Source organism: Phalangium opilio, unplaced genomic scaffold (assembly GCF_054372755.1).
Source record: "Phalangium opilio isolate 3A_F unplaced genomic scaffold, DU_Popi_V2 ptg000013l_1, whole genome shotgun sequence".
NCBI classification, from domain to species: domain Eukaryota; kingdom Metazoa; phylum Arthropoda; class Arachnida; order Opiliones; family Phalangiidae; genus Phalangium; species Phalangium opilio.
This window is the reverse complement of record NW_028324148.1, coordinates 8,265,015-8,292,070: the sequence shown is the minus strand read 5'-3', so window position 1 is coordinate 8,292,070 and position 27,056 is coordinate 8,265,015. Positions and strand designations below refer to the sequence as shown.

The following is a 27,056-nucleotide window of genomic DNA, read 5'->3' as shown; positions in this document are numbered from 1 at the left end:
AGAGTTATTTGATTTAAATCAAGCGATTTTTTTTAAAAATCATTGTATTAAAATCAGGTATTTATTTATTTTTTAAGAATAGTTTTTCCAACAAAGAGTTTGAGAAATTTAACTAGAAGTGGCCTCTTATTAAAAACAAGCATGGTTTTGATATGGATAAAGAATGTGCGCTAGGAAATTTCTTTTCACGCTATAGGACAGGCAATTCCTTATCTCTGACGGCCAGTAGCGTCGCTAGGGTTTGAAATTTGGGGGGGGGGCTAAATCTGGGCAAACTATAGTTATTATAAGAACTTAATAAAAAAAATTGCATAATGGGTTAATTGGAAAATGTGTAGACCTTTAAAACTATCCGTAAATTTGTGTCAACGTTAAATTATTCGTATTTTAAAGATATACAACCTTTTATTGATAAAAACGGAACCGATTATAAAGGATTTTCACTCGTCTTTAGTTTATTTTAGTTTTGGTTAGCTTTTAGTCCACACTATTGGGAGTCCCTTCGAAAGAACATGAAACATTTTACTTGTCTCCATCTGTTCTTTTCTTCAAAATTGTACTGTTTGATATTGAAATTCATCTCTGCAGAGATGAAACTTTACGAATCTACCATTATAATTTTTTATATATTGCTACAGAATTTTAGGTTGCTAACAGCAATTTTTGGTAGGGTTTACGGATTATTTTGGGGGGCTAAGTTTGGAATTTGGGGGGGCTATAGCCCCCCCAAAAAGGTCTAGCGACGCCACTGCTGACGGCAGCTTATTCTGTATATACTCTGTACCAGCCTCAGCTATGAGCACGCGTAAAGCTAGGTCTCAATGAAACGTAGCTTTGTGCGTGCTGAGAGGAGATGAACAAAATATAAATCTATCCTTTAGAGAGTGGAAACAAATTTCATCACGTGCATCCTTGGTAATTTTTTTTTAATTTATTTTCCCAAACCTTTAGTTTGTCTTGTTACTCATTTTGTCACTCTTAACTGGAGTAAGCTTCGAAATAGGCTAGGACGTGAAATACCGGTCAAGCTTATCATTTTTACAAGTATCAAAAATTGATTTATGGTAAATCCGTTTTTTCAAGTATAAATTATAACTCTGTAGAAAATATCTAATAGCTGCTTAAAAGTAATGATTATTTTGCTTTTGGTTCATATTGACTCAAAATTTTGGAGGTTTGTAATTTAGTAACTAGTAGTTCAATAAAAATCCGATTTAAATAAGAAAAAATCGATTTCATTGATTTTTTGAAAAAAAAAATAACAAAAAAATGAACAACCCTGGTTTTTTGAGATATTTTTGAATCGAAATAGTTTTTTCCCCTAAGAACCACCGTTTAAAAGTTATGATAACAGAGTTTTACGGATGTTGCTTCAATTAAATTAGTTTTTTGTGTCAGTTTCCTCGTAAATTCTAAAGGGTCGTTCGTAAAACTCATCAGTAATAACCATCCCTTAGGGTAAAATATCATGAACATTGTCTAGTCAAAATTAGAGCTCGGCATTATCTATCCATTATCTGCGAATTGGTGGACAACCGATTATTTATAAACAAAGTTGTGGATTATAATACGATTTAACATATAAGGTCCGTGGATAATTTTCAAGTATGGATAAAGATAAAATAACGTGGATAATGGATAGATAATGCCGAGCTCTGGTCTAAATCACCCATGAAACCCCCAAGTTCTTTGGTACTACCGCTTTTTTTTGTAACGCCATGCATTTTTCTCTTTTATATGTCAGTCAGTCTGGTCACCTTCCCTTTCTTTGTAATATATCAATCAACAGAGAGTTTTAAATAATACGTTTCATCAACAGTTGTCACAAAATACGAGAAATTGAAGGTCCAGTAATTTAGTTGGCTTCAGCAAAGCTCCATAGTATAAAATTTGATACCGACCCAGAATAAGATAATGTTCCCTTGAATATTTATACCCAAGTTACCAGCTAATGTACACCAGGAAAGGCTACAAAATGTTAAGCGTTTAAAGGCTTGCAAAAAGGTTTCGTCTTTCTCCATGAATTATTTAGTACCCCTTTTCAGAAAACATCGATGCGCTATAACATTTTAAAGAGTTCATTTAAATAAGCGAAATGCTTGATTTGTTTCGTTTCCATAGTAACCATTTTTATGGACGCTACCAATCCCATTTTAAAGAGTTCATTTGAGTAAACGAAACGTTTGATTTGTTTCGTTTCTACAGCAACCATTTTCTTAATTAGCATCACAAAGAACACTGTCGATACTTCAAATTATGACACTGTCCCAGTGTATGCGAAACACTTAAATCATTGTTTGGTGCTATACAACCTTATCACATTGGAAACCACACAGATCATTGTAAAATGATTTTTGCCCTTGTCTTAATTAGCATATACTGTCAATATTTTAAATTATGACACTGTCCAATTACAAGAGAATGCTTTCTATGAATTCTCTAGCTTTATCGAAAATATTCATTAGAAACCCATCAGCTATTCTTTTTTTTTTCAATTTTTGGTAAAGTTCAGATCAATGTTGAAACTTACTATCAGCAAGAACATCTGTTGCAGGTGGGGTGGCGTAGCGGTTAGCGCTTTCGCCTCGCAGCAAGAGGATCCCGGGTTCGATCCCGGACTGTGGCATCGGTTGAAAATCTGGGAACAAATCCTTCTGCGTAGAGTTTGCAAGTTCTCTCCCCGCTTGTTAAAAGGAGTTTTCATCCGCGGTCTAACCCGGTTTCTCCTTTCCATCAAAACTTGCAGAGGTTATCGTATAGTTAGTATAGGGCGCTGTAGGTTAGCTGTGGCATAGGGGCTAGCCACCACCCCTCTATGCATTGTAAAGGGACCCACCTGTAAACAAGCCACAGGCTTAGTGTGGAAAACCCTTCATAGACAAAGCTCAGATTATTATTATTTTTATTACAACTGCTACAATTTCGAGCGTTTCTTAGGTTAGATCTAGATTTTTAACTGAATGTAACTAATAATCATGAAAATACTGCTCTGGCAGGCAAATAATTTGCAGTCAACGGCTATTGCTTAAAGGGACATTTTTGGCAAAAATTAAGTATTTTTATTCTGATCATTGTGTTGAAATATGCCGCCTTTTTCTGATTTTTTGAAGAACTATTTATAGTATTAAACAATAATTGAAGTTTTGTATCCAAAACATGCATTTGAATTTTGGTAAAGCGACCTACCGGCCAATCAGCGTCCGCGATTTATAAGAGGCAATCCCCATTCCCCAAAGGTTTTCTCAGGCGAGTCTCATTTGCGTCGTCTGCATTAGGTTCAGAAATATCTATTCTACTTTTTAGCACTCGAAAGAAAAACGCAGGTTCGATCAAAGTTAAGAATTAATAAACAAGTCTAAAGACTCGTGACCCTCGGTTTTTCGAAAAAAAAAACTAGTCTGAGTAAATAATAAAGTGGTTTTTGACCTGTAAAGTGTAAACCTGTCTTATTTCCATGACTGGTCAACTTGGGAACTCAGCTTTTCCCGTTTGAAGCAGACATCATACAAATTAATATTTTCTATAGTCAGTCAAACGAAAGAAGAGCCCTGAGAAATTTGTCCAAATTGGTGTCGCCACCATCGACCCCATAGTACTTTATCAACTTGTTTTGTTTTGTCAATATTCGTCTGTAATATAGTCTGCTATAAACAGATAGGCTTAATCGCAATAGAACCAATAAATTTTGCTATATATATTTAATATGTTTATGTTTCATGATTTTTTACGATCATCGAGTATTAAAGAATAAAAAACAAAATTAACGACAAGACAGTTTTATTTTTGTTGAACTTGCCATATATTTTAAGGACATAAGTTTAAGTACTTGTCCATAAGTAGTTCAGCATCAAAGCGTCTTCAGTCCACGTCTTCATCAGAGTCTTCGCTGTCTTCTTGCATATTAATTTTAAGAGGTTCAATTGTGGTTTCGATGATGGGATCTTTTTCCCAATACTCAAGCATTATATTCTCGACGTGAACTTTATGAAATAATAAAGCGTCACAAGTCCAGAACCCTGAAGTACGAAATTGACGAGGTTGCTAAAAGTAGAGGTCACACGGTAGTGAGGATTCCACCAGTTAACCCCGATTGAACTAATATGGGCACAAGTGAAGAACGACGTTGCGAAGCAGAATTCTGGTTTCAAACTCTCGACGGTCAAAGATGCAACATTGAGGGCCATTGAACGTGTGACACTAGAGAATTGGCGTAAGGCAACAGAGCACGTCGAGAATATAATGCATGAGTATTGGGAAAAAGATCCCATCATCGAAACCAAAATTGAACCTCTTAAAATTAATATGGAAGAAGACAGCGAAGACTCTGATGAAAACGTGGACTGAAGACGCTTTGATGCTGAACTACTTATGGACAAGTACTTTAACTTATGTCATTAAAATATATTGCAATGCTAGTTCAACAAAGATAAAACTGGTGTCTTGTCGTTAATTTTGTTTTTTATTCTTTAATACTCGATGATCGTAAAAAATCATGAAACATAAACATATTAAATATATGTATTGGTTCTATTGCGATTAAGCCTATCTGTTTATAGCAGACTATATTACAGACGACTATTGACAAAACAAAACAAGTTGATAAAGTACTATGGGGTCGATGGTGGCAACACCAATTTGGACAAATTTCTCAGGGCTCTTCTTTCGTTTGACAGACTATAACCTCACGCGATTGGCTGATTTGTCTCTATCCCAAAAGAGGTTTTTATTGGCCAGTAGGTAAGTGCGCTGAAATCGATTCGAGACCCATTACTAAGCCTAACAAATTTAAAAAAAATTAATTTTCAATGAAAACATTGTTTGAAAAGTCAGAAAAAATTTGAGACTTCATATTTAATTAAAAGGAACCAGGAAAAAATAAAAACGGCACTAAGATTTTCAGCTGAGAGTCACCCTTTATCGCACCTTCCTATTGGCGTATGCTAATTGCTGGGATATTTTAATAGCTTTTGGCTACTTAATAGAGCCTATCACCGACTGAAAAATGATAATCTATCTACCACGAGTACTCTGAAGTCCAAAAACGTCCAAATTTGCTATTTCTTCAGGTCTCTAAGCTAAGTTAGAGTCGAGTTAATTCCAAGTTTTTTTGTAAAAAATAAAAAAGAAGGTGATTCAAGCTTTATTTTGCCGTCCAAGTGGCTACAGCTGAAAATTTTGAAAGGGTCTAATTTTACAAAGAAATGTTTTGGTATTTATACCTTTTGCAAAGGGTTGGTCCTGCCCAGTACCCTTATAGAAGGCCGGGTCCGGGGGAAAAATGAAATACTGTCTTTCAAGGGTATAAGTCGTTCTTGCTCATCCCTATAGAAGTGGTGTTTTTCTAGAAAGGTTGTTTTAAAAACACGTTGTTTTTGTCGGTTTTTCCATTTTTTGTTAAGTTTCAAAACATGTTGTTTTCAATTTCTATTTTTTACATTTTATTCTAAAATTATTTGAAGTTATTTATCTTTAAGTTAATTTAATTTAATTTTGATTTAATTGAAATTTTTCGTGATACTTTCAACACCCTTTAAGGCTTTGCCTAAAGCATTTGTAGAGCTTTTGGGAAATTTAAATTCTACGGACCAATTCGTAAAGAATAGAATGTTTATACAGATATCATTGATGGCTTTATAGTTCCGATCGATCGTAACCTTTTATATAAAAAAAACTAAATAATCATCTCATAAATTTCTGAAGATAATCGACTATTTAGCAGACAGGTATTTTTACCTCTCCAAGTGACGACGGTACGGAGAGGTATTACACTGGACGTATCTGTGTGTCTGTCACTGTGGTAGCCGTTGGCAAATCGAAGCAAACGTGTACGCAATTTCTGGACCGCGTTCACAGTTCACCAGAAAGCTATTTTGGCTTCTACTCCATTATCATCGTTAGGGTTAAGATGTACGCAGCGATCGGAAACGAGAAACGTCTAGTCTCCCAATACCAGGGCTTCCACCAAAGGTTTACTGTGAATCAATCGCCTTATATACTCTAAATTTCCTTAATTTATTAAAGAGGCATACACTCGAGTTCAAACGTGAACAATAGCTATGTTTAAAATTAAGCCAAATTAATGACGATTAAAATATTTAATGTCAATTATATAACCTCTTAAATGCGTCTCGACTCGGAGAGGTTTATTTTGATTTTCCAACAAATTTGAATTTATAGTGGACGGTTAGAGGTTTAAAATTGTGCATAAAATAATTTATTTAATATAACAAAACCAATTTTTCAAAAAGAAATTTATTTTGTTCATGTGGATGAAATTGGAATTATTTGGTTAAACAAATCGGTATACGAACCCTTAATGTAGTTTATATGCTTGGAGAGGCTCCCCTTGGAAAATTGGATTTTCAATGGAAATTTTGGTGAAATACATGGCTTGAAATATTATTCTCGTACCCCGATTACGATGTTCAAGAAAATTTTATTAGGAAAGGTCTGAATTAGCAAATAGCGTCATCACTCAGAACCGAACTACGATTAGGAAATAATGGAAATTTATACAGTTTTGAATAGTAAAATTTAGTTCTAATATTTTTACAAATTTTTCACACATTAATTGTTGTATAAATTTACTGGAAATCAAAATTCTGATTACAATTTCTTTTTCTCTGAAGATGAAACGCTACATTGAAGAGAAAAAATATATCATCAACTATTTATCAGCAAGGTAATCGTATGGACTGTCAATACCAAATATAAATTAATCACTTACAGAACTTCATAATTTCAAATAGGAACTTTATTTGTTTATGCGGATGCATTGTGGGTGCTGATGTCTATAAATTCGTTGTAAGTACTTTAAATAATGTGGTGTGTTCATTAAGAGGCTTCGTTTGACACAAAGTTCCTCTTAAAAATCGGTCTTTTGTTTCGTGTCAAGCAAAGCTTGAGAACTATATTCTCGTGTATTCTACAGGCCTTGTAGATATGACTTGATACCGTTTTGTAACGTTAAAGTAATATTCACCCGCTTTTGCTAATTTCCTATGGAGATTAACATGGGTTTTTCGTGCTTTTTCCCCACCGTTAACTTAAAAACTACAGCGAAGATACTTTTCGGAATTATCTTAAATTAACAATTAAGTATGCAGGGTGTGCTATCAGCCAGTTTGATCAAAACAATTAAGTCTAAGTATGTTAATTTTAGTTAATTACAGAAGTACGGCTTTGACCATCGTGATTGGACATAATAATTAGATAGATATCTTGGAAAACTCAGTGTTACTACGTATCTGTAGTGTTGTGGTTATCACGTCCGCTTCACACGCGGAAGGTCCCAGGTTCGAGCCCTAGTAGATACATGTATTGACCATCGGGATTGGACATAAGAATTAGCTAGATCTCTTGGAAAACTTATTGCTACCACGTATCTATGGTGCAGTGGTTGTCACGTCCGCTTCACACGCGGAAGGTCCCAGGTTTAAGCCCTGGTAGATACATGTTTTGACCATCGTGATTGGGCAAAAAAGAATTAGCTAGATCTCTTGGAAAACTCAGTATTTCCAAGTATCTATGGTGTAGTGGTTATCACGTCCGCTTCACACGCGGAAAGTCCCAGGTTCGAACCCAGGTAGATACATGTTTTACCATCGTGATTGGACATAATAATTAGTTAGATCTCTTGGAAAACTTAGACTTACCACGTGTCTGTGGTGTAGTGGTTATAATAAATATTTAACAATTATTTCACTTCACTTGGTTTAATAATGTGACATAGGTAGCATACTTTTTCCCTACTTTTAAAACCATTAAACTAAGTAATATTAGAAGTTCAACAGATTGTCTAAAAAAGATGTTAAAAGCCACTGTAAATGGTGCATAAATGCCTAATATTTCCTTAATACTTGCAAATAATACTAGAAAATGGCGTGAATTGATCATAGAAATGGGGTTAAAGTACACCCTAAATGATGTCTTTTTTGGCACTGGGAAAAACAGCATATATTGTGTTTGAATGCACCATTATATTTTAGAGTGCAAATGTATGACGGTAAAGCAAACATAATTATTCAAAATTTAATTACATTAAGACTGAAGTGACAGATATTATATAAAAACGTCTTGGTTTGGACCAAGGCCGAAAAAACAAACGATATGTGTGAGGTTTATCAATTGACTGAAGTTTCAGTATTGAAATTTTTTTCTAGTTATTTTTATCCACTCAATTCTTAATAAATATTTAATTCAATCAACTGATTTTACTGTAAATCGATCTAGTCCCTCTAAATTTATTGAAAAAATTACATATCTACGCTTTTTCAAGAACAATTAATTTCATGATAAAATGTTTTCGGAAAATGTAATTGTTCTTGAAAAAGCGTAGATATGTAATTTTTTCAATTAATTTAGAGGGACTAGATCGATTTACAGTAAAATCAGTTGATTGAATAAAATATTTATTAAGGATTGAGTGGATAAAAATAACTAGAAAAAAATTTCAATATCTGAAACTTCAGTCAATTGATAAACCTCACACATATCGTTTGTTTTTTCGGCCTTGGTCCAAACCAAGACGTTTTTATATAATAATATAAGAGTTAGTATACTTAATTTAATAATATTTGATTAGGAAAAGTCTGAATTTGAAAATACGTCAATTTTTAATACGACTAAGGCATGCAGAAAATTAACAGTAACGGAATATGCCAATCTCTCGGACAACGTAAGTGCAAGCAACTACTAAATTAAAATTGCAGAGCAATAGTTTTACTTTTAACTTCACGTTCTATTTACAAGAATATGTATTTTTTCTCAGATTTTACACATTGAGGGAAGAACTTTTTCCATTGGTAAAATTCTGGAAGATGATTTTATGAGAAGTCGAACAAGTCACGCTCCAATTTTCTTTGATTATGAGGAAGCCATCACTATTTCTAATCCAGTCATAAAAGAAACTACAAGTCTACAGCTCCTAGTGATCGACTGGAAAGTAAGTAAATTTTAACGATGCTATGAATTTGGTCTGATCAGTTTATCCTTGATAGGATATCTTTTATTTTTAAACAGTTGTAACGATTTTCCCATCTGAAACGTAGAAAATAAATAAGAATCTTATAAGTTAGGCATAACCTATAAGTTTATGACTTCTTATCCTGGGAAGTATTGGACTCTAACCATATCCGGAACCATCTCTGTTAGCCAACTTCTTATTAGGTCCGATCACCGCGCCACCTACGGTATTTCCTTCATTTTGAATTGGCAGGCTGATTGCGACCAAGCAGCGGGCAAGAAACGAAACTTTAAGGTGTGTCCTGTGGTTTGAGGTAACGAATCAGAAACGGTGACAAGAACAGCTGTTTTAATAGACTGCTAGAAATTCCGGTCAAACTAGTGTGGGGTCCCAGGCCCACGGATTGTAATGGATTTTCAAAGAGATCTAGCCAGACGGCTTTTCAACGATTGGCGCTGAAGAAGTTTTGAACACGCCCCACAGTTTGAGTGCCACAGCCTCTCGGCGTGGGATTTTTTTCAGTAGATAGTTTTCCTAGTGGCAGTGCCGTCTTATCCATTGGGCCCGTTGGGCACTGGCCCAGGGGCCCCTTAAGAACAGGGGCCCCATTATTGTCAAATAATACTCATTTTTCATTTCTTGTCATAAGAAAACCACAAGAAAATAAAAACTACTTTCCATCGGTCATACAGTCTTTTCAATGAAAAATTTGGCCATCGAACTTGAAAAATGTAAAACTAAAAATCTGAGACCTATGAGGTAGTCACCCAATGCCTTGGCTTTAACATTATCCCCCCTCCCCATGGCCTCACTTCAAAACCGCATATCGGCTTATTTCTTTAGTTTGAAACCTTCACCCTTAAACCGACTCAGTCTATACTGTCATTTTGCCCATGCGCAGAGAGAAAACCTGGAATTTTCTCGCTCATTCTCGCTGTTTGGTGGGACGTAGGGTACAAGTCTATTTCTTTCCCTGCTGAAAGTAGAAAACGCTGTTTAAAATATAATGCATGTTATGAATAAAATTATGGCTGAGATGTTAGACAAACTATAAATAGAGATTTGTAGTGATCAAATCAAAAATGAAACGTAATACTTTGAGCGGTGCTCAGAAGATAAAACGAGCTGCGAAGGAGAAAGAGAAAGCTAACAAACTTCCCAAGGTAACATCATGGTGCCATAAAAATGCAATGAGAAGTGCCTGGTAAAATTGCTCTTTCAATAATATCACCGAAGCCCTCAACGACTACCACATGCAGTTCCAACCGACATCGCAGTGGAGTCATCCAGTTCCAACCGACATTGCAGTGGAGTCATCACTTGTTCCTACAACTGATCCAGATGAGGATATTCCACCAGTGAAAGTGCCTAAATGTGAAACGAAAACATCTTCCTTCCAAAAAACAGATGCAGGGCTATGGGTAATCGGCAATCCTAACACAGTTGATTGCTGGATTCGAAATGGGCCGACATCTTGTCAGAACCATGAAAGCACGCCAAGTGTATAAAGCAGATGGAGAAAGCATTAGTATTCCAAGACAAGATATTTGTCAAAATATGTGTTCAAACGTGAATTACGTAATGGCGAACCAAAAAACGATCGACTTCGATCCAACTGTAAAGGAATTTTCAAGGAAGAAAGTGCGCAAATGTTTCTGACTTTGCGTTGACTGTTAAATTTGTAGACTTTTGTTTGAAGGAAATAATAAATATTTTAATTTCTCGATTAATTTGTTTTGTATAGGGGATTAGCGGGTCCAATATACTGCACTGCCCAGGGGCCCATATAGCACTTAAGACGGCCCTGCCTAGTGGGGAGGAAACTTTCGACCCTCTTTTACGATTGCCATAGGCAATTTTGACTAGCAGGGATGGATACTATATAATGCCTTAGTGTCCAATACTTCCCAGGATACGAAGTCATCAACTTCTGGCATAACCTATAAGTTTTAAGGCTACTTAAACCTTAACATTCGTAAAACATTCTTGGGAATGAATAATCTGTCAGAAAGTCATTTTGGTAACATTGTTTAAAATATTGAGGATAGGGGAAATCGTGTTAAACTTTTACCTCTCCGAGTGACGATTATATCACTGAGAGCTATTACATTGGTCGTCTATGTGTGTATGTCTCTCTGTTGTTAACAAAATTCTCGTGGCACGTTTCGCGTCGACTGAAATTTATCACGAAATTTGATAAAATTCGCGCGCGACGCGATAATCATGGCGCGAGACACGGAGCGTGCCACGAGAATTTTGTTAACAAAAAGGCAGAGTGTTTCGCGATTGGCCGGACGTCCTTATTTAAAATTATCCTTAATATCTGAACCTAATTTGAATTTTAAAATCCTTCGGAGGTATTTCCTGAATGTTTCAGTGTGCGCACTGGTCTTATAATTAGTTGAAGAATCGATAACAAATCAATTAATTTTCGTTATCACCCTCCCTTTAAAGAAATGCAGCGCGTGTTGGTGCGTGGGTTAAAAGGATTTTTTAAACCAATGCAAATAGGTCAACTCGGGTCAACTCAACTTCACACTACGAGGAATGAGATCCTATACCCTTTCAGAATTTGCTAGTGCTATAAAGTTAGGTTATGAAAAAGTGTTCAAACTTGGGTCGGTAAACCTTGGGACTTATCGTAGACACTTCAAGTTTTATAAAAGGTAATGCTCAGTACCATTCTTTCCATTAATGTTTCATTTGTTCGTAATGAATCGGGAAAAAGAACACTCAAGGCCCAAGACGAGATTATTTAAATATTTTATGGCCCGCTTTTAAGAGAAATAGAAGGTTCAGAGTGAGGAAAGAGATAAATACACATTTAAATTAATAGTTTCATGTTCTTTTAGAGAACCAGGTGTAATGACGGTAACAAGAGCTATTGGCTTATAGCTTCGGAGCATCCATAAATTTATGCACATCCTCTTTTAGTTCGGTTAGAAGTCAGATGAGACTAGGGTTGTAAATTTTCCGGAAAAATAAAACGCGGAAAATTTCCCGCTAATCGGAAAAATATAAAACTAGCAATTAAGTGAGCTTTGAGTCAATTTATCAAACTTTTAAAGATTTTAAAGACGATCACTATCCTTTATACCTGATAACTTTTAGTTTCACTCGGGTCTCTTAACCAGTCCTGGAAATAAGGTTAATTTTTAAACTAGTCCTTGGGACCAGTGACCCCCTAGTGTCCGAAATATTAAACTGGTTTCCGGACTGGCCCCAACCTTTGTTCTCCTATAGTTTTGTAATTAATAAACTGGTCCCAAGGACCAGTAAGCCCCACTTTTTCAGTTAAAAAACTGGTCCAAGCAATTAATAAACTGGTTTTGGACCAGAAGAAGTGTGCTATTTCCCAGACTGCTTTTAACGGTTAGGTCTCTGACGCTCTAAGAGCAAACAGTAACCCTATGCATGCAAGCGATAGCCAATGAGTGAGCTTTTGCTATAGAAAATAGGGGTCACTAGACTCTGTGCCCTTGGACAATTTTTTCCACTCCGAATTCACCGAAAACAAAATAATGAATGTTTTGAAAAGAAAGCCAATTTAAAAATTTTAAATATTTAACTTTTTAATTGAGAAACCGATAGCGGAAAAATACGGAAAATTTTCCGGAAAAATATAGCTCGGTCATTTTCCGGAAAATTTTCCGACTTACAACCCTAGATGAGACTATAAGTAAAGAGCTCTAGCATTGGTAGAGTGAAGAAATTTGAGGATTTTATGCCGCTTCCATCGCGCCTACACTTCCAAAAAAATTCCCACCCCCTTCCCCTCAACCTAAAGCCGTGGAACAAGGACGCGGATGCTTGAATATATAGTTCGGCCGTCTATCGCATCGAGCGTCTCACGTTTTGTAGGGAAAATTCAGAAACCGCTACCAGAGGGCCAACCGTTGGTGTGTTATCAAGAATATTTGGTAAGCTCAGCAAGGAATATGGAGATAGGGAAGTTCCGTGTAACGCTATAACTCCGGTCGTCCAAAAATCCCGTTTTCGGCGTGGATGTGCATGTGCGCACGCGCCGCACTTTTCTCGCGCATCGTGCTGAGGATAGGCGGCACTACCGGTTTCCTGCGCAGTTCAAACTAACGCCGAATATAAGTCATGTGACCTGCTACATTTCGTGAAGAAAGTTTCCTATACTGACCAAACTTCCCTATCTCCATGTTCCTTGAGCTCAGTACTTCTAGTCTCATTTTATTTCTGGTTCGGCTAAAGATATTGACAAGATAAAAAGTTTTGCCGAGAAACTAAGAAAAATGTTAAGGTATAGCGAATAGGATAGTGTTTACACGCCAACCTAGTTGTGAATACATTTTCAAATAACGCTTGAATAGTTCTCTAACTTTAATTTCTTCAGTTGCAATAATTTCATATCAAGATAAAACGTTTGTACGACTCAGAGCCGTAGTATTTTAAATTTCCAACTTGTTTTTCCTTTTCGTATCATTATATTTATTTTACGTAAAATTTAATTGAAACAGGCCAGCGTTATTCTGTTCTTCGCAATTTTACTTTTCTGTCTTTTGCTATGGAAGACCAAGGACAAGATTGTGTTCAAAATGAAAAGAACATTTCCTTTCTCGGATATAATTCTGTTGCTTATGGAAGTGGTCTCGATATTTTTTTTTAAATGTAAAGCATTAAATTTCAATATTAATATAATTTTCTTCCTGATTGGCAGCAAAAATATTTTTTCAGCTTTTAGTACAGTATCTAAGAACTATATTTGGAAATTCTTGTGCGGTTCTTGGCTACTCGGAGCTCTTCTTCTGACCTACGAAATGTCAGGATACATGAAAACCAATTTCACTATTAAAGAATATTTGGTTGTTGATAGCTTAAACGATGTTTTTAACATGACGATTAAACGAATACATCTTGCTTTTTCTGAATACTTCACTGAGACAAGATTTTTTTGCAACATGGAATTTCCAGTGAGATAAAAAATAATACATTAGAGAGTTAATTAATGTTTAATATTCTAGCCCACGTACGCGTACAAGTATTTCGATCCACAAATGATAATCTGCAGGTTTAAGATACTAGTACCAAACGCCATTGAAAAGCATAGCTGCGAATACGATTTAGCCATCGAGAATAAAGCGTGGTTCAGCTTAACTACCAAGAATGAACTTTACGATTTGATGGAGGAAGAATACAAGTGCTCTGAAACACAGCAGTTGGACTTTTACATTGGGGCTCAAAGTTACCGGAGTGAATTCTTTTTCCTTTACATCAAGTCCTTTCGTGTCAGACAAGATATCAAGGAATTAGTAGTCAGATCGTAAGTGTAACTCACGCCCACTAAGTTACTTCGATGAGAGAAAGAGACATTTTTCGTGTGTCAGGTAGTTGGATTTTTAACAACACCATTTGTAAAACGTAGACTAAAAAACTTGGGCTACAATCGAATATTGTCTAAGTAAAAACCTACATTACTTTTCGTTAAACTTTACCTCGTTTAAGTCTGGGTTCTATTACATCTCTAAGAGAAAACACATGGTCAGTTCTGACAAATAGACGAATAGGGGTTTACTCAGAACATTTAAATTTAGGAAACTGTCACTTAAAAAGAGCAATTGTTTCATTTTTAAAACACTTAAATTCCTCAACAAAACTTTGATGTTATTCCAGGCCTATCACAGACAAAGAATAGAAACCGCTAGTCGTAGATCATAGTAAAATACTCACTTGTTTCTATCATGAAGTAGAGTAGATAATTTGAACTTTTTACCAGGTGTCTATTGCAAATATCTCGCAAAGTTTTCAAACCCTGGTTATAAATAAGAAAATTCTCCATGTGGTCTGTTCCACCCTTGTTTTAAAATAGGATCATATTCTTATTTTTGACTCAAATATATATAATCGCTGTTTCCAGTTGCGCTGAAAGAGTTGAGCATGTTTAATTGAAGCTTTGGTCCCATTGAACCGAATTCCCATTCGACAGAAGGGTTTTTTTTGGGGTCCCATTCGACCGAACGTAGCCAAAGGTGCGATTTTATTATAGACCCATTGGACCGAAATTCTATTGAACTGGAAGAAGACATACTGTGTGGTTTTGCATTAAATATATTTTTAATTTCACAACTTATTATTGTTAAAATAAATGTGAGTTGAAAATGTACTACTGCACTTATTTTAACTACGTTTTAATTACGGCGAACCTCACCTACCCTAGCCTAACCTAACCTAACCAAACGTAACCTAACCTAGCCTAACCTAACCCAACCCAACCTTGTTTGGAGGTAAAAAGATTATTTATATGAGTATTAAAAGCCCGCCTCTTACCACGAACAATTTATTAGCAATAATAGAAATATTTTGGAAAAGATGTCAGATAATTAATTGGGGAATATTTTGGAAAAGGTGGCAGCTAATTAATAGGAGAATATTTTAGAAAAGGTGGTAGTTAATTAAAAGGAGAATATTTTGGAAAATGTGGCAGCTAATTAGTAGGAGAATGTTTTGGAAAAGGTTGCAGCTAATTAATAGGAGAATATTTTGGAAAGGTGGCAGCTAATTAATAGGAGAATGTTTTGGAAAAGGTGGTAGCTAATTAAAAGGAGAATATTTTGGAAAAGATGGTAGCTAGTTAAAAGGAGAATATTTTGGAAAAGTTGTAGCTAATTAGTAGGAGAATGTTTTGGAAAAGGTTGCAGCTAATTAATAGGAGAATATTTTGAAAAAGGTGCCAGCTAATTAATAGGAAAATCTTTTGGAAAAGGTGGCAGCTAATTAATAGGAGAATGTTTTGGAAAAGGTGGTAGCTATTTAAAGGGAGAATATTTTGGAAAAGGTGGTAGCTAATTAAAAGGGGCATATTTTGGAAAAGGTGACAACGAATTATTGGAACCAAACCTAACCTAACCTAACCCTAACCCTAACCCTAACCCTAACCCTAACCCTAACCCCAACCCCAACCCTAACCCTAACCCCAACCCTAACCCTAACCTCAACCCTAACCCTAACCCTAACCCCAACCCTAACCCTAACCCCAAACCCAACCCTAACCCCAACCCAACCCAACCTAACCTAACCTAACCTAACCTAACCTAACCTAACCCAACCAAACCCACCCGAAACCAAAATATTAAAATTTTAATTTAAAATTTAAAGACATTGATGGAACTACCATTAAGACTGTACTTCATTTTAAGCACAATTTGTTTATTATTTATTAATTCCATATATCACTTGCCTTGAAAGGAATGAAAGTGAGCGTATCACGAAACATTTACTTTTATTATTATTAACATACCTTTCGGAGATTCGAACTAACAACCTATCGCTTCGCAGTCCAACATCGTATCCACTACACTACCGAATCGCTGACGGCTACAGTGTTTCAAGTTATATTCATGTATTTTTAGGGGCATATTCGGACGATTGGGATTTCGGTCCATCGGGAATATAGCCATTGGGCTGGAAATCTAAAATCATTGCGGGATATTCGGTCGAATGGGATTTCGGTCCATTGGGAATTCGGTTGAAAGGAACGATACCTAATTGAAAGGCAAGCTTCGACATAATATTTTTTATATTACATTGAGTCATATCTCTAAGAATATGTCGGCTAGAATCGGGGCTTTGCATATGACATGGACTTAACACCTTTTATAAGGAATAAAGATAGGCACAAGAGACAAATGTCTGCAAAAAATTAGGATCTAATATAACGGTCACTTGAAATTTCACATCATGGTTTAATGGTAGTCACGTGAGTGTTGTATTGATGTGTTTTCTCTGCGCTCATAGATAATGGGTCCAAAAAACCTTGTCTTTTGAAACGCGTGTTCATGGCCCCAAATCCATGTATTTTTTGGATATCTAATATATGTGCATACATCTATTTCATTTCTAAATCAACAGGGTCTTAAATATTATGGAGCGCGATTTTATCCACTATAAATCAATTCCGAAGAAAATTATTTACGAGATGTCAAGATGGAGAAGACCTCCAGAGGAAACGTCACCTTTGGCAATCAAAGTAGTCAGTGGATCCTTTCTCTTGTGGCTTATGGGTCTCGCTATTTCATCGGTCGTTCTCATCGGAGAAATGTTTTTAATCAACAAAGAGTATTATTAAGAACATGTAGGTCTGAATCAAATCAGCTGCGATTACGAAAACCATCGTTTTATATACAGCGTGAATGCATTAAAATACTCATACTTTTTTTCCTTTTTTGGCAAGTAACAAGGCCTTCTTACTTTTGTAAAGTACACGTGCAGAGTCCTCTAGCGATGAGTAAAACACTGAATAATAGGAGTTTTCACTCTTAATCTGACTATTGTGGCCAAACCGAAATCAATTAGCACCACAAGGATAAAAAATTATAGTAGTACGCAATTAACAAGTTACTAAATGTAAAAATGAAATGTCTTGGTATATTACGTGTTTGAAGTCAGATTGAACCTAAAATTACTGTTTGAACATTTGTTGAAGAATTCAATGAGCTAACCATTTATAATTGTTTTTTAAAAACATTATGTGGCCGCTACGACCACTGCTCTAGCTTCCCTCCACTCCCTTGGAGATTTACACATAACGAAATTTTTCAATAATACCACGGATAGATTTATTTTTTTTTTAGACGGAATGGGTAACAGGGTTATTCGGGTGCGCGTCCAAGTCCACGACCCCCTTACCCGTGACGGAGGGATATGAAAGAAGAGGCCGGTCTTATTTTCGTTATGGCGTTGTATGTATATCCGGGCCAAATAAACGTCGTCTCGTAGTGATCGTACGGGGTGAGATTTTTGTCGGGTCGGGTTGCGAAAAAAACCCGGAAAATCGGGTCGGGTCGGGTCGGGGTTTTCCTTTTTAATAATATAAATGTAATTAACATATTCTAAAAAATTATACATAGTAACTATGTACTATGTAATGTAAGGAATTTATTTTCTGTAATTTAGTTCCAAGTTATCACTGCTTTAGTGCTAATCTGCCATATCATTGCTTTAGTGAATCCAATAGTAGGCGAATCTGCCATATCATTGCTATCTGATAGAACGTCGTGGAAGGGATTGGGGTAACTAATTGTCCCAGAACAGGCGCAACTTCCATCTAAAAACTTTCCAAATTTTCCTTGTCCTATGTCTTTGGCAGTGGCTGAAAGCGGTTTCTGGTACTCGTGAAACTCTTCTACCACTTTTTCAATTTTGAAATCAATTGCTCGCAACTTAACACACAATTAATACATTGGCGTTTGACGGACGACCATGAAATTGCCGACATATATTAGTTTTCTACTGGCTTTCGAAGCCTCGAGACAGAAAAAAATTAAATATTCAAGCTCGCCCTAATCAGATTTGAGTTCCTATCTACTGCATCACAAAGCGCGACCGTCAATAATAGCTTACCCTCTACTTCGGGCCCACCCCGATTTTTTTTTAAACCCGACTTCAAAATTAACTGGCCGGGTCGGGTCGGGTTGGAAAAAACCGGGGATCCCCGACTTCCCGGGTCGGGTTCGGGTTCCCCGTACGATCACTAGTCGTCTGCCAAGTTGGAATGGGCTCGGATTGTAATTTTTGAAAGAACATTGTTTAAAAATGGAAGTTACACAAGACATAGGGCTTGCAACTGAAAAAAAAAAACGGGGAAGACCCAAGAAAATTAAAAGTGAGTTAGAATTGAGTAAAAGTCTTCATAGATATTACAGCACGAACTGGTTTTAACCAAACACTAAGCTCACTAAACTCCTGACCATTCACTAAGCCTTGGTTAACTTCATCAAATCCGTTTACAAAATCATGAGGATAGTAGACATGATTGGCTTAAAAAAGAATTAGCGAACACTTTTCACCCTTACAGATGTACTCCAAATCCAAAACACCGGCACCAAATTCACTAACTACCTTCTTAATTGATATTAAAAACAATTCCCGAATAATTACCGGTCCCTCGCATTTAGACGGCTCCATTTTGAGCCCTTGTGAAGACGTTAATCTGTACAACCATAGCCCACTCGATCCGTGCTCCCGGACGCGCGTGATCGAGTGGGCTATGGTACAACGCAAGAGGGGTCGTAGTCATAGCGACAGAGGTAAACAGGAGTTACGTATTTTTGGCCCTCCTTGTCAGCAACGTCACCAATATCTAGTTTTAGTGAGCCAATAAGTTAATTTAATTTTTTGGTTACGTGTTGAAGCAGGGAGTAAGGAACGTTAGAGGGAGTTTTGATCTAATGCTAAAAAAACCGTCATACAGTGGCAAATGGTAAAGAAAGTGGGGGGTAGGAATTTTTATCTCCGTTCCTCAATTTTTGCTAACGCGCAGGCGCGAGTGACGTCGTTTACTACCGCCAGCAGAGAGAATTTAAAAATTATCTCTGCAGCCAGCGCCAGCTTCCGCTTCCATCGACTGCTGCCCCACTCACTCTGTTCGACTCGCCGTCGAGATAACCGGGAAGCCCGGAAGGCGAATTTGCGGTATCGTTCGGTAGGCGTTATAAAATATTCAACATTTTAAAGCTCAAGTTTCGAAATTTTTTGAGACATTTACCAAGTCTTCAACTAAATATTATAACATTTTCTTTAAATTTCAACATAAATATAGCTCTGAGAATAAAATTAGACACGAAAACTACACTAAGCCTTGGTTAGATATCATCGGCTGAGGCCGAGCGGCGCATCTCGAGCCGCCGGCGGCCGGGCTTGCCGTAACGGCGAGAACAGAAAAATACCTCGTTAAAAAACAGATGCACGACGGTTTTTAAATTTGACGCATGCGCGCGGACACCGCGTTGAGTCCCCGAGTCAGCGCCAGAGAGAGACGATTTTAGCCACGAATCTAACGAACGCGCCTATTCACTTTAATACTCCCTCTAACGTTCCTTACTCCCTGGTTGAAGGAAGGGGCTATATACTCGGCTATGAGTCGGACTGCAGAAAAGGCCAAACGTTGTGCATTCCGTCTTGAAAAATAAATCTATCCCCGGTGTTATTCAACCTTAACACGCATGTTGGCAACCTAAGAATATTGTTGAGATGAGACAAGACGATAGTGTTTACACTGCAAACCAGTTGTGAATGTTGCTATGAGTATATAGGGTAAACAGCTGAAGCGTAGACAATTGGGCCTTTACAAACACATTAAGGTTATATCTCTCCAAAATGTATACACTTCTTTTCCCCATTGACTGATTTCCATGTGTCCAAGATTTATCCTTATTGGATGTAAAATGTCGTCTGCTTTACTGTATATTCGCAATGCTTGGAATACTGCTTCAATAATTCGTAAATTTTTACTTAAAAAAAAAGAGAAATAATTACATATCTAGGTAAATAAGTTTGTAGTAGTAGACCTCTTGACTCGGAGAGGTAAAATTTTGGTTTTTCCAACTTGTTCCATAATATAAAAGGAATATGTGGAAATATTTTTCGTACATACGATGCCTTTAGTAGTTTTATAGCTATAAAGCTCTGTTTCATTTTGATATTCCAAGGATATTTTTTAATATTATTATTTGAAATGGATGTTTATATATTACTTAAGCTATACTACAACTGTATATAGAATAAACCTTGCTTTATCGATTAGAAGAAGAAAGCTAAGGGCTTGACTCTGGCGGGTGAATCAAGTATTACTCGTAAAAGGCTTAGTGAACCAGAGCGGAAATAACTAAAACCCGAGATGAACGGGGAAGTTTGGCGTTTTGAAGTAATAAAGGCAAATCTTCTTGAACTAAATACAAGATAAATGAACAAGATAGAACATCGCGGTGTGTTTTAAAATTAAATTTAATGTCTATTGTAGCGATTGATATAGTTTTGAAAAAGTTTTAAGAATAATTACAATTCGTTAATTTTAATTTAAAATAAAGAACTCCCTGAACTGGAATCTCCAGTTCTAAACACTCGAATTGCAAAATTCCAATTGTCAGCGGTCCGTACCGAGGCTTTGTAGCCAATGATTTGCTTTGGCAACCCTAGCTTAAATAGATTTAAATTAAATGCGAAATTTGTAATCCGAAGCCAGGTTTTCAGGTTTTCTAAAGATGGCACCACTATGTATGAGTTGGCTTTTGATATAAACCTTATCTCAACCCTGGGCGAGTTCTAGGCCTTCCTGTCAATCATTCCTCCAAGCTCCCCAAATCCTATTATCTTTCTCTACACCGTTCTTCCATTGAATGGGGAGGGGAGATTTGTTTTGAATAGGCTATTCTTGTGTATATATAGCTTTTACCTTGTGTATCCTTTCTCGAAGGTGGGTGAATTTTGTAGCTATACATGGTTTGATAGATACCAACTATTTCTCAAACCCCCACCCCCATCTTCTTTGTCCTGTTATGGATTAACCTTCCCTACTTTTTCTAGGATGGGTTCGACAGTTTTACCCTTCATTATTTGGGATCCATAGAAATAATTTCGCCTGCATTAGCAGCTTAGACTGTCCCCATGAAGTTTATTTAGACATGATATTTTTCTAACCACCCTTCTCTAGAGACGATTTTTCGAGCCATCTATATTTTCGATTCGGCAAAACAAAAATGTAAAGTGCTGCCTCTAGTGGCTTATCTGCGAACTTCAAATCGCTAGGCTTCCCCCTGAACTAGACCATGGGTTTTGATTTTCTTGTCTGTAATGAAGAGACACATACGGTTTAGAGTGAGCCTAAAGTTAAGTACACGTTTAAATAATAAGGTCTAGATTTTATAATAGATTTTTTAACCATGGTGGCAATGAGATCAGTGAAAGGGCTAATCGTAATCAGGTTGTAGCTTGGGAATTTTCATTCTTGTTATGGTGCGCATTGACTTTCATTGCATCTAACCACAAATCAGGTGTGATGATATTTAACGGTAACACTCGTGTTGGCAAACTAAGAATATCGTTGAGGTGAAACGAGATATTAGTGTTTATACTACAAATCAGTTGTGAATGTAGCTATGAGAATATAGGGTTAACAGTTTAGGCGTAGACAATTGGGTCTTTTCAAACACATATAGGTTATATCTCTCCTAAAGTTATACACTTCATTTCCGGTTTATTTTCCCATTGACTATTTTCCATGTGTCCAAGACATATCTTTGTTGGGTGTAAATTGTGTTCTGCTTTACTGTATATTCGCTATGCTTGGAATACTGCTTCTATAATTCGTAAATTTTTACTTCAAAAAAAAGGAGAAAGAATTCTACATCTAAGTTAATAAGTTTGTAGTAGTAGTCCTCCTCTTGACTCGGAGAGGTAATATTTTGGTTTTTCCAACTTGTATTTAGCAGAAATGTGCTATTAAATGGGTAGAAGTGTGCGTACGCTGCTAAAGTAAAGCTAATTACTTCACAAGCTCAAGCTGCACATGTTTGGGAGCCCATATCTCCGAAATTAAATGTGTTAGACCCCATGGGTTTTGAAGATATGTAAAGAACACTCTGTGTATAAATCTCCAACAAAAATAACTTCGTACGTCAAATTTTATAATTTTCAAGTATACAGGGTGTTTGTGAAAAGTCCATCAATAATGAAAGGGCGTATTTATTGGGCCATTTTGAGTCGAAAATGTTCTATGACATTTTGCCGTCCGAGCCACGGTTTTCGAGTTATGATTTGAATATTTTAGGGATGACCCCTTCATTAAATTAGCGCTGTCTTTCAATTTCTTAATTAAATTTAAGGGGTCATCCGTAAATTACTCCAATCATAACTTGAAAACAGTGGCCCGAACGGAAAAATGTCATAGAACATTTTCGACTCAAAATGGCCCAATAAATACGCCCTTTCATTATTGATGGACCTTTCACAAACACCCTGTATGTAACACCAGAAGGTAACACAAATAAAATCTTAAAAAAATATAATCACGAATGTTAAATACCAATTATCAACATTTATCTATTCTTGTGTTAATATAAGCTATTTATTTCTCAATAAATAATAAATGTCAATGTGTTAGTATAGATAATTTGTATGAGATGTTCATTTATTATCGGATAAGAGGATTTGGCCTGACTTTCGTAAAACGTTCATGTTAAAAACGGGTTTTGAGTCTATTGATGTTGCGGATATCAAATCAATTGCTATGCTTTTCAACTTAATTAACTAACAGCGCAATTAACATTATTATTTTAAAAATTAATGAAGGTATAACGGAAAAACTGTTACTATCGACCTCGTTTTTCTCTTTCAATCTCGAATTAAATTATTTCAATTTAATGAAAGTGAAATTATACATCGGATAGAGTGGCTGACCTTAGTAATAAAAGCAACACCATTTTTTGTAAATTTCTAGTCTATTTATTTTATTTTATTTCTTCTCTTTTTGCGTTTTATAGCATCAGTACATGTGGCTGTTAAAAATTCAGCCAAGTGTTTTCAGTTGAAGCCAGTTGTACTGGAAGGTGAAGGTGAAGTAGTGAAAAATATTCCTGCTAAATGTAAACGTATTCTGTGTTTCTGTTATCGCTTTTGGATCCATTTCTGCTTTGGACGTGAGTACAACTAGACCAATATTTACAAAGAATAATTTTTATCAAATATTATATTGGAGAGGATTTGTTCTTGTAATTGGGATATTTTTACGCGGGTAATTAAACTTCTGCTCTGATTCATAATTATTAAAGGTGTAAAAATATATTTCCCCAAGTATAGCACGTGCTGTCCCGGAAATAAGCACAGGACACTGTCCAATAAAAAATTAAAATGTCCTATAATTTTTTTAAAAACTAAGGGGGTCACTGGACGTTTTGATCATTAAATTTTCCGGCGTTTTGGGAGCTTGACTATGATGATTGAACACCATTTTTGCGCACTCCAGTGGACAATGTCCTATAAATTTTCAGGTCAAAGGGGGATCACATGTCTAATAAGAAATATTTCTTATTTCCGGCCCTGACCACGTGGGGTAGGAACTTAGAAGCAACGTAAATGACTTGCTCTCTCCTTTCTTCCTTACTCTCTCTCTCTTTTTCTCTCTTTTGATAATCGGTTGGATGAAGAGTTCAAAATTGAAAGAAATCTTCTCTAATGAATAGAAACTTCTTAATGATATTTGTGAAAGCGTGTGGACGCCTAAAGATATATAGACAGAAAGAAACATTTTTTTTGGAAATAAATTTATTTAAGATCGAATAACTTTCCGAAGCCGAAAGCTTTCTTTTCGCTATGAATTGAAATAATTTTATTGCTACAGTTCCCTCGTTAATATAAGTTTCAGATTGTTGCCGGTCTTTCTGGTTAAAATTTAGGTTGATTGCGCAATGATATTGAACTATGGCACAGCGGAGTTCTCGTTAGAACCTTCAAGTGGCGTATCCAGTATACCAACTTTGCCCGGCGAAGAACGGAAGAAAACCAAGATCGTTCTCTTGATTTTGTCACTTTCAGTTTCGCAGTTTTTCAACTACCAATCTGCCTTCATATTATCTTCATTCTATCCCCAATATGTAAGAATAATTCGGTTTTAACTGTGACCTACCCATCTTTCTTTTCAAAGGTGATTCGCGCATAAAGAACCCATGGTGACTAAAATTGACAGTTGATATTCATACATGATAATTGTTTTCAGTGCCAGACCAGAGGAATATCGGGTCTTATAATTGGTTTTATCATTGGAGAAACCCAGGTTTTAGCCATTGTTGTGGTATACGCTCAGGTTTGGTTGGTAAGTAATAAAATAAGTTAAAGGCCGACTTCCAGCGAAAAGGGTTCTAGCGAACTGAAAACCGAGCATCGAGGTTAACAATGAAGCGACCGTGCCGATTTTCGAAGCCCCGCTGGGTCAAAAGTTGAAAGGGTTCTAGCTAACTCAGCTAACTGAAAGCCGTACAATGTGGTTCTAGTGAACTGAAGATGAACAAATGAAATCGTTTTAAATTTATTTCCTCTCGAATTTTTGCTTTCCCCTGAAGGAAATTCTCTATTGTGTGTCTTTAGTTCGCTACAACAACATTTAACGGCTTTCAGTTAGCTAGAACCTTTCCAACTTTTACCCCAGCGGGGATTCGAAAATCGGCACGGTCGCTCCATTGTTAGTCTCGATGCTCGGTTTCAGATGGAAGTCGGCCTTTAATAACACGAAGATCTATTAGGCATTTTTATCCGACATCCGAGTCAGAACCAACCGCTCTATTTAGTATGTGATAGCTCTATCTTTCCTTTCTGTCTAGCATTTGAGATTACAACAGTCAGGAAAGCAATATAGGGAACGATAACATTTAACCCCAATCCTTCCTCACAAGTACGTTGTTTTGTCCCATATCACTGACTCTTTTGTCAGCTACTGATATTATGTACTACATGTACCTTCTGGTAAATTCCAAAAAAAAAATAATAACAATAATCTAAATTCCCGGCTTTCATTAATTAAAATTAAACTAATTAAAGATGAATTACGTATCGCCAAAAAATCAACTCGTTTCTGGTATCTTTATTACTGGACTCACCTCTTTGGCATTTGGGTATTTACACTTGTGATTTAGAAATCAAAACAATGTAAATAATTATCCTTTTCATTTTCTGACACAGTTTCACTGATAAAATCGCAGACAACACTATTTTCATTTGGTCGTGCGTCATTCTAAGATTGGTTCAAGGATTGGGTATTGCGACATCTGAGTTATCCGTATTTGTCATTGCCAATGTGGAAACTCCATTGAAGCACCTCTCCACAGCTATGGTACGCATATTTATACAAAATATACTGTATTTAACTAAAGTTATTTTAAGGCCATTTTGGAAAGTCTGGCAGCTGTGTCTATCGGCATTGCAGCTCCGTTAGGTGGAGCTCTTTACAAAGTAATGAACTGCTAGGAAAGCAGACTTCGGAATAAGTATTTTTCCGGACTTGTGTCTCCTGGTGTCTTGAATATTTACACAAGATTACACCAGAGTACCAGTTCCCCTTACCATATGTGTTGAATTTTCAAAGTAATCCTTGGGACTAGTGAGGCTTGGGGTTTGAATTAAAAAAGTGGTCCAACGAATTGATAAACTAGTTTTGGAATTGCAGACTTGTCTTATCTCGAAGTCAGCATGAAACTGTGCCAAACTTTTTTAGTTAAACTGACGTATTTCAATATTTATTAGGAAGATCAATTTTACATACCGTTCGCTGTCTCGGGCAGCTTGTGTTTAACGCAAGGCGTTTTCATGGCGTTATTTTTAACCAAAAAAGGTATCGTTTGTAGGGCCGGATTAACAATATTTTGGGCCCTAGGCAAGGCGTTAGTTCCGGGCCCCCAGCCCCCCAACAGACCACAGTTTAAGAGAATCTAAGAGACATGCTGTTTTTATATTTTTAATTGACTTAACACTTAACTGCATATTTAAATTTCTTTTTGAACTCAATAGTTAAATTCCTTTCTTTCTATCATAGGAAATTTATAAATGATCTGTTCATAGTCTATGAAGTCTTTTAGCAAATCCCTTTTCAATATATATCAAAGATAAAGAACTTAATTTTTCCTGGGCTTATGTGGTTCTTAAGTAGTTTTTCACTCATTTTAAAGCTGAAAAGTATCTTTCGCCACTTGCATTGCAAACACTTGTAAGTAAATTCTCAAAACAATTTCTAAGTTTGGAAAAGTTGAAATGATATTACTGGTAAGAATGAAGGAATGAAAGAATTCTGGGTTTTTGCTTTCTTCATTCTTCATGAAATGCTTGAAATGTAGCAGTTCGTTTTCAACCTCTTCAAAATTTAAATCATTGCAATACGTTTCTGCCAATTCTTGGAAAGCTCTAGAGAAAGATTCATCGGGGACATTAATGTTAAAAATAGGTTTGAACTTTTCATCATTGTCCTTGTTAACTTTAGATTGTTTTTTTAGTATTTGTCATTAGATTGTCACATATGAGGGGTCCGTCATTCGAAGAAAAAACGTACGGGATTTTTAAATCCCTCGGATTATTATGGATTTTTACGTATCGATTTTTTAAAAAAATCCAAAATCCAGTAGGATTTTCAAAAACAACCGTTGTGTTTTTGAATTTTTTCATGGAATTTCGTATTTTTTTCGGGATTTTGTATTTTTTCGGGGATTTTGTATTTTTTCGGGATTTCGTAATTTGTACTGGAAGGTGAAGGTGAAGTAGTGAAAAATATTCCTGCTAAATGTAAACGTATTCTGTGTTTCTGTTATCG

General features: G+C 36.2%; 2 protein-coding genes, 1 long non-coding RNA gene and 3 other non-coding genes across 9 annotated transcripts; 5 read left to right on the top strand and 1 right to left on the bottom strand.

Annotated features, from left to right (window-relative positions):
- The first annotated feature begins 7,243 nt into the window (after positions 1 to 7,243).
- On the top strand, positions 7,244 to 7,316 carry TRNAV-CAC (transfer RNA valine (anticodon CAC)). The gene has a single exon. It is a non-coding gene; the product is annotated as a tRNA-Val (tRNA).
- Positions 7,317 to 7,381: 65 nt separating this feature from the next.
- TRNAV-CAC (transfer RNA valine (anticodon CAC)) lies at positions 7,382 to 7,454 on the top strand. Its single transcript has one exon. It is a non-coding gene; the product is annotated as a tRNA-Val (tRNA).
- Positions 7,455 to 7,521: 67 nt separating this feature from the next.
- TRNAV-CAC (transfer RNA valine (anticodon CAC)) lies at positions 7,522 to 7,594 on the top strand. The gene has a single exon. It is a non-coding gene; the product is annotated as a tRNA-Val (tRNA).
- Positions 7,595 to 8,769: 1,175 nt separating this feature from the next.
- LOC149708796 (uncharacterized) lies at positions 8,770 to 26,158 on the bottom strand. Of its 3 annotated transcripts, none has more exons than XR_016381215.1 (3): positions 26,019 to 26,158; positions 25,357 to 25,951; positions 8,770 to 9,039 (listed from the first exon to the last, which is right to left on the bottom strand). It is a non-coding gene; the product is annotated as an uncharacterized LOC149708796 (long non-coding RNA). The 3 variants fall into 3 exon arrangements; XR_016381214.1 differs by lacking the exon at positions 8,770 to 9,039 and adding an exon at positions 22,798 to 23,413; XR_016381213.1 differs by lacking the exon at positions 8,770 to 9,039 and adding an exon at positions 24,220 to 24,344.
- LOC149708797 (uncharacterized) lies at positions 13,758 to 17,694 on the top strand. 2 transcript variants are annotated; one of them, XM_089864311.1, is made up of 3 exons: positions 13,758 to 14,255; positions 16,841 to 17,063; positions 17,163 to 17,694. In XM_089864311.1, the coding sequence occupies exons 1-2, from the start codon at positions 13,990 to 13,992 to the stop codon at positions 17,055 to 17,057; spliced, it is 483 nt and encodes a 160-aa protein (XP_089720437.1). In that variant the 5' UTR covers positions 13,758 to 13,989; the 3' UTR covers positions 17,058 to 17,063; positions 17,163 to 17,694. The 2 variants fall into 2 exon arrangements, with proteins under 2 accessions (XP_089720437.1, XP_089720436.1); XM_089864310.1 differs by having other exon boundaries at positions 16,841 to 17,694.
- On the top strand, positions 23,736 to 26,188 carry LOC149708795 (MFS-type transporter SLC18B1-like). The gene is made up of 7 exons (XM_089864312.1): positions 23,736 to 23,835; positions 24,160 to 24,357; positions 24,480 to 24,575; positions 25,298 to 25,371; positions 25,439 to 25,589; positions 25,640 to 25,708; positions 26,000 to 26,188. Exons 2-7 carry the CDS (start codon positions 24,172 to 24,174, stop codon positions 26,186 to 26,188), a joined length of 765 nt encoding a protein of 254 aa, XP_089720438.1. The 5' UTR covers positions 23,736 to 23,835; positions 24,160 to 24,171.
- Positions 26,189 to 27,056: the final 868 nt, after the last annotated feature.

Coding starts and splice junctions, on each gene's coding strand:
- LOC149708797 (XM_089864311.1), top strand. CDS start 13,990: ATGATAATCTGCAGGTTTAAGATACTAGTACCAAACGCCATTGAAAAG. Junction 14,256..16,840: donor AAGGAATTAGTAGTCAGATC/GTAAGTGTAACT, acceptor CTAAATCAACAG/GGTCTTAAATATTATGGAGC.
- LOC149708795 (XM_089864312.1), top strand. CDS start 24,172: ATGATATTGAACTATGGCACAGCGGAGTTCTCGTTAGAACCTTCAAGT. Junction 24,358..24,479: donor CTTCATTCTATCCCCAATAT/GTAAGAATAATT, acceptor AATTGTTTTCAG/TGCCAGACCAGAGGAATATC. Junction 24,576..25,297: donor TATACGCTCAGGTTTGGTTG/GTAAGTAATAAA, acceptor AACTAATTAAAG/ATGAATTACGTATCGCCAAA.